Source organism: Jaculus jaculus, chromosome 15, assembly GCF_020740685.1.
Source record: "Jaculus jaculus isolate mJacJac1 chromosome 15, mJacJac1.mat.Y.cur, whole genome shotgun sequence".
In the NCBI taxonomy this organism is placed as follows: domain Eukaryota; kingdom Metazoa; phylum Chordata; class Mammalia; order Rodentia; family Dipodidae; genus Jaculus; species Jaculus jaculus.
Genome location: NC_059116.1, coordinates 36,006,212 through 36,015,444, shown reverse-complemented (window position 1 = coordinate 36,015,444; position 9,233 = coordinate 36,006,212). Strand labels below are relative to the sequence as shown.

The following is a 9,233-nucleotide window of genomic DNA, read 5'->3' as shown; positions in this document are numbered from 1 at the left end:
CTTGAACCTGGAGCTTGGTGGGGAGTGCTACGTGACCTCACATTGCCAGCTTACCCTCTCTGGGCTAACCATCAAAAGCAGACGAATGACGCAGAAGTCTGACCTAGCTGTCTTGTCCTGGAACACAAGGTCCCCTGGGTTGGAAGCTTGTGTCCACCCCCTTCCCCCCAACGCAAGATAGAAGCAGGGAAACGGGACTGACCTTGTCACATTTTATTTGAAAGGCACAGGGAGAGCCCTCTCTCCTTACAGCGTTTTCCCAGATCAAAAGCTCACTCAATACAGACACAGGAGGGGTGCCCTGTTGTTTTTTTTTTAAACTCCCTTTCGTAGAAGACAAGCTAGTGTACTGGGAAAAATAAAATAAAAGCCAAGACAACATGAGAACCCTCAAGTTTATTGGGGAAGGGATAGAAGAGAAATTGTGGGGTGCCCATATCCCCCCATCTGCGGTCCCAGTCAAGCTTGCTGCTTTCCTCTCTCCGTCCCCCCTTCTTTCCAGGGGACAAGACCAGGTGGGCTGGGGGTGTCTGGAGTTAGCGGAGCAGGTGTGTAGGAGGGGAGGAGGAAGGAGCATCGAGGGATCCGGGGGACAGGTTTGGGGTGCCCAGGGTGGGAAGGGGCATTGTGTGCATTCTGGGCCAAGATGGGTGGCTGTGCAGTGACTGTCAAGTTATGGGCTATGCAGGTCGGGAGTGGCAGGGTATAGAATTTCTGGAAGCTTTGCTCCACGGTGCGGGGTCTCCCTTTGGACCTCGCTCACCTCACCTGGTCACCACCCAGGGTGGAAGCAAGCCGACTGGAGCCAGGGGTGGGGGGTCAAGCTAAGGGGGGTGGCTCGTGACAACAGGCTGTGGTGACCATAAATACAACTGGAGTTTAGCCAATCCTGAGCTATGCTGTGTGTGGCCCACTGAACGTAGCTCCCTCTCTGTGCCTTTATCTCCCCAGGTCCCTTCCCACCCTCCCCAAATCTCCCGGTGCCCCCACCACTGGAGGCCCGCTAATCTGACTTCTCGCCATCGTCCTCCTGGTGGGTGTCCCCGTCATGACCGTTCTTGTCCTCCTTAGAGAGGTGAGCCTGGGAGCCCAGCGCCGACAGTGACAGCAGACCGGAGCCCGCACTGACTGCAGGCAGCGATGGCGGCTGCAGCCCCACGGGCAGGGGCGTCAGGGGCAGGGCCAGCGCCTGCAGCTGCGACAACTGGTGAGCTTGGAGCTGCTGCTGCAGGAGGCAGGGGAGAGAGGCGGGTCGGCCTGGGCTGTGGTGGGTCCATGGCCACCTGTCCACCCAGGCCCTAAGCAGACTTACTCGGATGATGGAGTTCAGCTCAGGAGCGGTGACTTGCTTGGCCCTCTCGATGGCCCCCAAGACCTGCTGCTGGTGCTGGAAATGGGGTCGGGGGTAGTGTCAGGAGGACCCTGCCTGCCACATGGGGCCACTGGAGAAGCACAGGAAACTCAAAGGGTTTGGGGACAGATGACACTTAGGAAAAAGGCTCTGCTTGAATCTGCACCAGCCCTCGACCATGACCCAGTGCCTGTGCCAAAGCTTTGTGCAAATAAGTAACAGATGTGGGGTTCTGGGCAGTGTACAACGTGCTCAACAGTATACAAAAGTCCTGACCCTAGGAACTCAGTCTATGGGCCAGAGACATGGCTCGGGGGTTAAGGTGTTTGCCTGCAAAGTCTAAGGACCATGTTCGATTCCCCAGCACCCATTTAAAGCTAGATGCACAAGGTGGCACATATGTCTGGAGTTCGTTTGCAGTGGCTGGGGGTCCTGGTGCACCCATATGTTCTCACTCTCTCTCTCTATCTGGCTCTTTTTGTCCCTCTCAAATAAATAGTTAATTTAAAAAAAATACTAAAGGCCAGGCGTGGTGGTGCACGCCTTTAATCCCAGCACTTGGGAGGCAGAGGTAGGAGGATCGCCTTGAGTTCAAGGCCACCCTGAGACTACATAGTGAATTTCTGGTCAGCTTGAGCTCTACAGCAAAACCCTACCTCGAGGAAAAATAAAGAATAAAACAATACAAATTAAAAACAGCTCAAGTGACGGTTTCAAGGCACTGTTCTGCAGCCCCCTGCCTCTGCCTCCTCAGGGCTGGGATGGCAAGCGTGTGCCACTGCACCCTGGCTGACACAACCCACGGGACTCCTCTACCAGCGCTTTGCAAAGTCCCGAGAGAGCAAGCGTGTGCCCCGGGGCACCCAGTGATGGCTCTTAGCAGGGCCAACTATGATGGGGAGCCCCCCCACCCCTCAGGTGACCTACTCACCTCCTGGGACAGGTACGGCAGTACTTGCGCACAGATCCCATTCAGCCGCTTCACAATTTCCGCCTGAAACACACAGCTCGTCCCTCAACCCCAGTGGACATGGGCAGGGGCAGGTGGGACACAGGGACAAGTATTGTGGGTGAGGAAGGGGCTTTCTGGGGTTTCTCAGTCTGTGAGCGTGTCACCCTCCCCCACTTCTACCACACAGGGTCAAGGGACAGTACTGTCCCCTCACTGAGAAAGAAGGGGCAGGTGTCCAGCTTACGGGGTAAGAGAGGGACAAGGTGACCTCAGCACTCAGGTGGGGGTGGGGTCTTCTTGGTATTCAAGTGGGTGGGAAGTAGATGAGGGAGTAAACTGAGGCTCACCTGTTTATGCATCTCAATGTTCAAGCCATAGGACATCTCATAGTACTGTGGGGAGGAGAGAGAGATGGAGGAGGGAAGGGAGGGTCCAGGACAAATGAAAGGGTCAGAGAGGGATAGCAGGGAGCAGAGCCTGAAGCATCCTGCCTCTCCCCCACTCCAGTTCTCACCATCCTCAGGGAAAAACCCCAATACACAGGCCTGCACACCTGACTGCCATCTCCGACCCTATCCTCTCCTAGAGGGAGCCAAGTTCTTTCCTAAGACCTTGTCCACAGGCTCCTACGTTCTTCAAGACCCCAGCTACCATGCCCCATAATTCCTGCACTCTCCCTGGTTGGGAATCCAGCTCTACCCAAAGCCAGAAAGACTATCTCTGGAGGATCCTGGCCCTGTCTGGCTGAGGACCTAGGACAGACAGAGAGGTTTGACTGAAAAAAAAAAAAAAATCGCCACCTACTGGTGGTAGGGTGGACGAACCAAGGAGGAAAGGATGAAGTCACAGCTGAGAGCTGTCCCAGACCTCCAAGGGTTAAGTGAGAGGGAGGAGGAGCAGGGGGTGGGCGGAGGAGGAGGCAGTTCAAAGCTGCCACTTTAGTTCTGGGCGGCTGGCTAGGCCTTGAGGACAGCGGACCTAGCAGGGAGCTGGCAGGGCGGGCCCGTGGTTTGGCACCTCGGGCCCCCAGCTGGGCAGCGGCCTGGAGGCCCTGGCAGGTGCTGGCATCAGGGCTCGGGCATCCCCTCCCTCCCCAGTCCCACCCCAGGGCCCAGGGGACTTTACCATGACGTAATGACGCTGCATCTCGGACTTCTCGCTGGCCAGCTTGTCACATTCCAGCTTCAGGCTGAGGGCGCACAAGGGACACAGGGCTTAAGTCCCCCACCCCCTTACCCCGGTTAGAAGGCTTCCAGGGCCTGAGGTCCCATTCTCTGAAGGAGGGTTTGGTGTAGTTTTGTTTTGTGACAGGATCTCATGTGGCCCAGGCTGGTTTGGAGCTGGCTATGTAGCAGAGGATGGTCTCACACCCGAATCCTCCTGCCTCTGCCTCCAAGACTCAAACCCAGGGCCTAGCTCATGGGCAGTAAACAATCTACCCACTGAGCCATAGCCCCAGACCCCAAACTTGCAAGTGGCTGAATTCATTGGCACAGTTAGGCAGCAGGCGGGGTGGGGGAGACCCTCAGTTTCTCTAACTGTACAGGATTCTGAAAATAGTGTTCAATGGGGCGGAGGAAGAGCAGGAAAGGATAAAAAACACAGGAATCAGAGCCTGGGTCAGCAGCGCACTGGGCACCCAGAGAGGGCGCATGCATGGCTCAAGGTCACACAGCTGGGCAGTCACCCAAGAGCTCAGAGGCTGCAAAGAATTCTTCAGTCATGAATAGAAGCTGGAGAGAGAATGAGAGCTTGGGAGGGGGGAGGCGCCCCAAGGGAACTGGCTTCAGCTATGTAAATTCAGCCATGAAGAGGGTCTTTCAGGTCTGTAGCCTCTTCACTCAGACCATGGAAGACTGCTCAACCACAGGCCTGGGTTCAAGACTCTGCCCTGCTCTCTCCAGGCTGGATGACTCTGGTCTGGCCTTTCTACCTCCCTGGGTTTCCTCCCTCAGTTTCTTTCTCTTTGAAATAGCAACCTTCCCAATCTGCAGGTGAAGGCAGGGGATCAGGAGTTCAAGGTCACTCTCAGTTACATAGCAAGTCTGAGGCCAGCCTGGGCTACATAAGACTTTGTATCAAAAAGAAAAAAAAAGAATAAATGAGTAAATAAAAAATAATAAGCCGGGTGTGGTGGCGCATGCCTTTAATCCCAGCACTCGGGAGGCAGAGGTATGAGGATTGCCGTGAGTTTGAGGCCACCCTGAGACTACATAGTGAATTCCAGGTCAGCCTGGGTTAGAGTGAAACCCTACCTCAAAAAAACAATAATAAGTAGCTGGAGTCTGGGTGTGGTGGTGCACACCTTTGATCCCAGCACTTGGGAGGCAGAGGTAGGAGGATCACTGTGAGTTCAAGACCACCCTCAGACTACACAGTGAATTCCAGGTTAGCCTGGGCTAGAGCAAGACCCTTCCTGGAAAAAAACAAAAAGAAAATAATAATAATAATTAGCTGGGCACAGTGGTGCATGCCTTTAATCCCAGTACTTGGGAGGCAGAGGTAGGAGGATCACCTTGAATTCAAGGCCAGCCTGGGACTACAGAATGAATTCCAGGTCGGCCTGAGCTAGAGCAAGACCCTACCTCAAAAAAACAAGTAAATATCAAAATATTGGCTGGGGCTGGAGAGAAGGTACAGAGGTTAAGGCACTTGCCTGCAAAGCCTAAGGATCCATCCAGGTTCAATGCCCCAGTGCCTATATAAAGCCAGATGCACTCACTAGGTGACACATATGCCTGGAGTTTGTTTGCTGTGTCTACAGGCCCTAACATGCCCATTCTCTCTCTCTCTTACTCGAATAAAATATTAAAAAAAAAAATAGCTGTGTGTGGTGGCACATGCCTTTAATCCCATCATTTGGAAGGCAGAGGTAGCAGGGTCACTATGAGTTAGAAGGTCAGCCAGAGATTACATAGTGAATTCCAGGTCAGCCTGGGCTAGAGTGAGACCCTACCTTAGAAAACCAAAATAAATAAATAAATAAATAAAAAATAATACACACACACACACACACACACACATATTTGGGGAGGCTGGAGAGATGGCTTAGCAGTTAAGGCGCTTGCCTGCAAAACCAAAAGATCTCAGTTCAATTCTCCAGGACCCACATAAGCCAGATGCACAAGGGAGCGCATGCATCTGGATTTCATTTACAGTAGCTAGAGCTCCTGGCACGCCAATTCTCTCCCTTTCTCTCAAAAAAAAGAAAAAATATATATGTATGTAAAATGTAACCACTGAGGAGACAGCTCAGCAGGGGTAATTACCTGTACCAGGCCCTGAAAGAAACAAAGAACGAAAACGGGCAACTTAACCCTGAATCCTGGATTTCTGCTGCTTCTTGATGTTCTCAGTGACCTGATCCTGTCACCCTGACAGAACCAGTGTGTGATGAGACCTCCCCAAACAGCCAGGACTCTGCAGTACACAGTGAAGACCCAGGTCTGCAGGTGGGGACCCAACTCCAGAGCTCAGAGAGGCCATGGGGTGACTGGAAGCCACCCAGCACAGTATGTCCAGTCTGACCCAGGGCCAGTGAACCTGCTTAGCAAGCCTCACCTGGCCACAGCAGGGTCAAAAACCAAAGTCCTGGTGCCCATGATATCAAAGTCTTACTTTCTTCGTGTTTTTTTTTTTTCAAAGACAAGGTGTCATGTAGCCCAGGCTAGACTCAAACTCACTATATAGCTGAGGCTGACCTTGAACCCTTAGTCCTCCTGCCTCTACTTCCTGAGAGCTGGGATGAAAGGTGTGCTCAGCCAGCACCAAGACGAGTTTCCGTGGATTCTGGGGATCGAATTCAGAGCCTCCTGTCTGTTAGGCAAGTGCTCTATCCACTGGACCACAGCCCATTTTAAAAAAAATAAGATACTGGGGATAATGAAACAAGGACAGCACAGCAGGGAGAACTCAAAAAGACTAGAGTATTGGTAACAAATACTGGGGAGACCCTAATGGCCCAGGGTTTGAGTCCCCAGTACCCACATAAAGTCAGATGCACAATGTGGCGCACACATCTGGAATTTGTCAGCAGTGTCAAGAGGCTCTGGAGTGTCCATTCTCATTCTCTTTCTCCTTACAAATAAATTTTAAAAAACTAATTAAAATAAACTGACATTTCCTTTTATTCTTGGAGAAAACTTAGGGTCCTTTAAAGAATACTTTAATACTGTTATTAATTTTTGGCGTGTTTTATTTTGAGACAGGGTCTCATTCTGCAGCCCAGGCGGAACTGGAGCTCGCCATCCTCAGCCTCCCAAGTGTGCCATCCCCTCCTGGCTCACACAACACTTTGGGGTACACAATACCCTAGTTCAGGAAGGGCCAATCAAAGACTTGTCTTTCTCCTCCTTGCTGGGCAGCCCCCTGGGAAGCTGGTATGTCTGTGGGCAGGGGGACAATGACAGTTCTTCCCTCTGAGAAATGGGAGAGGCCTGCAGGATAGAGGCTGAGTGTTGAGTTGGGGGGGGGCACCAGAGACCCTTCCCGGAAGTCAGGTAGAGAGATGGGGTTCAGGCTGTGGACTTGCTCTTGGGGGTGTGTGTGGAAGTGGAGTTCTCGGGGACAGAAACAACCAGACCGGTTGCTTGCCTCAGTTTCCTCACCTGCATGGTGGGACTGTTTCCAAAGTCCTTATCCTTTATGAGTGTGCCGGGGGTAGGGGCTGGGGTGGTCAGGGGCATGCGCCCCCCTCACCTGTGGTACTGGGCCTGCAGCAGCTGGAACTCGTCCTTGATCCTGTCGCATGAGTCCGAAGTGGTGAACTTGAGCTGCTGGGGAAGGTGCGAGGAGCCCTGCGGGGCGCGGGGGTCAGGGGCACCCCGGCCTCAGCGCTTCCGGGAGGGGACCCCGCGGGCCGTCCCCAGCACCCCGAAGCTGCCCGAGCTAGGCTGGGGAGGCCAGGGTCGGGGCAGGCCGGAAGCTGGAGCGCGAGGCTCCCGGATCTGGGGGGAGGGGACACCCAGCCAGCACCGAGACCTGGGTGAGGGTGGGTGGCAGCTTGGGGGGGGCACATCCGGGCTCCCGGGGGACGCGGGGGGGGGGGGCGGCGCAGAGCCCGGATGGGGGGCAGGGCGAGCGGGCTGTGGGGGGCAGGGCGGGCGCGGGGTGCAAGGCCCGGATGAGGGCGAAAGACGCAGATGGGGGGTGCAGGGCCTTGGGACGGGCCGAGCTGGGTGGCGGGGAGCGCGGGACCCGGATGGGGGCGCAGGGCCCGGATGGGGGCGAGGAAGGCCGGATCCTGGCTGGGGGGGGGACGCAAATCCGGGTTCCCGGGCGTCTAGGGGACAGCCGAGATGGGGACTGGAAGGGTGCGGGGCGAGCTCCCGGGTTGCCAGGCCCAAGGTGGGGGTGCAGGGCCTGGGCTGGGGGAGTGAAGGACCCGGATGTGGGGTACAGGGCGAGCTCCCGGGGTGCAGAACCCGGATGGGGGGGTGCAAGGTGAGCTCCCCGGGTGCCAGGCCTAAGGCGGGCGCGGGGCCCGGATGGGGGCGCGGGCCGAGCTCCCGGGACGTGGGGCTACGATGGGGGCGCGGACCGAGCTCCCGGGGTCCCTTACCGAATGCCTGCTTTGTGGAAACATCATGTCAGGCGCGGCGGGGGGCGCGGGCTGCGCCCCGGTCGTGCGCCCCGGCTCGGGCGGCTCGGGGCGCCGGGCGGCCGCGCCTTTGTCCCCGCGGCGCCGATCGGCAGCTCCGGGGCCGCCGCGTCCCGCCCCGGCCTCGCCCCGGGCCGCCGCCGCCGCCGCTATTGTGACGCGCTCGGCTCCACCTGCTCGCGCGCCGCCGGGACAGCACGCGCGCGCCCGCCGCCGCCGCCCGCCCGCCGCGCCGCCGTGACCTTGGCCCGCAGCCCCGCCCCCCGCCGCGCCGCCGCCGCGGGCCTCAGTTTCCCCGCCTCCGTCCCAACCCCACCCCACCCCACACGCACGCGGATCCGCGGGGAGGCCGCTCGTCCACGTGCACTTATGCAGCGCCCACAGTCTGCAGGCTCCCGGACTGAGGCAGGAGGATTGCCAGGGGCCAGCCTGGGCTACAGGGTGAGGCCTCGCCTCAAATCAAGTGAAAGGACACTCAGCTGCAGCAGGAGGATTGCTGCTTTTTTTGGTGGGGAGGCTTGGGTTTTTTTCTGGGGGGGGTAGGGTCTTGCTCTAGCTCAGGCTGACCTGGTATTCACTATGTCGTCTCTGGGCTGCCAAGGCCTGCCCTCATACCTCTGCCTCCAGAGTGCTGGGATGAAACGCCCGGCCCGAAAAACAGTTTAAAGTATCAGATTGAGGAGAGGTGGGTGGATGGATTAACCCAAACTAAAGACCTTATGCAAAACCATATGGACACTTACTTCTTTCTAGCTAATTAAAAAAAAAAAAAAAATATATATATATATATATATATATATATATATATATATATGGCTGGGAGGTGGTTTAGCGCTTAAGACGCTTGCCTGAGAAGTCTAAGGACCTAAGTTTGACTCCCCCAAACCCACTGTAAACCAGATCGCATGATAGCGCATGCATCTGGAGTTTGTAGTGGCTAGAGACCCTGGCATGCATTCTGTAGCCCCCCCCCCCCCGAAAATAAATAAATAAAACGAAATCTTTAAAATAATAATAATTTAAAACCGGGCGTGATAGCACACGTCTTTTATCCCAGCACTGGGGAGGTAGAGGTAGGAGGATCACCGTGAGTTCAAGGCCACCCTAAGGCTACATAGTGAATTCCAGGTCAGCCTGGGCTAGAGTGAGACTCTACCTCAAAACAACAAGTATTATTTTTTACAGGCTGGAAAGGTGGCTCGGGGTGAAAGGCGCTTGCTTGCCTGAGTTCAGTTCCCCAGTACCCACATAAAGCTGGGTGCATACATCTGGAGTTATTTTGCAGCAACGGGACACATGTACACCACAAATAAATGAAATTAAAAAAAAAA

The 9,233-nt window shown here is 55.5% G+C and overlaps 1 protein-coding gene across 1 annotated transcript; it reads right to left on the bottom strand.

The window, feature by feature from the left end:
• Positions 1–381: 381 nt before the first annotated feature.
• Tle5 (TLE family member 5, transcriptional modulator) lies at positions 382–7,948 on the bottom strand. Its single transcript, XM_004654950.2, has 7 exons — positions 7,864–7,948; positions 7,002–7,099; positions 3,429–3,492; positions 2,651–2,695; positions 2,283–2,345; positions 1,313–1,387; positions 382–1,225 (listed from the first exon to the last, which is right to left on the bottom strand). Exons 1-7 carry the CDS (start codon positions 7,888–7,890, stop codon positions 1,004–1,006), a joined length of 594 nt encoding a protein of 197 aa, XP_004655007.1. The 5' UTR covers positions 7,891–7,948; the 3' UTR covers positions 382–1,003.
• Between the last annotated feature and the right edge of the window lie 1,285 nt (positions 7,949–9,233).

What these genes read in the sequence shown, in the direction of transcription:
- Tle5 (XM_004654950.2), bottom strand. Translation starts at nt 7,890, where the DNA reads ATGATGTTTCCACAAAGCAGGCATTCG. An exon ending in TTCCACAAAGCAGGCATTCG is followed by an intron (nt 7,100 to 7,863) that starts GTAAGGGACCCC and finishes CGCGCCCCGCAG; the next exon opens with GGCTCCTCGCACCTTCCCCA. An exon ending in AGCTGAACTCCATCATCCGA is followed by an intron (nt 1,226 to 1,312) that starts GTAAGTCTGCTT and finishes TGCCTCCTGCAG; the next exon opens with CAGCAGCTCCAAGCTCACCA.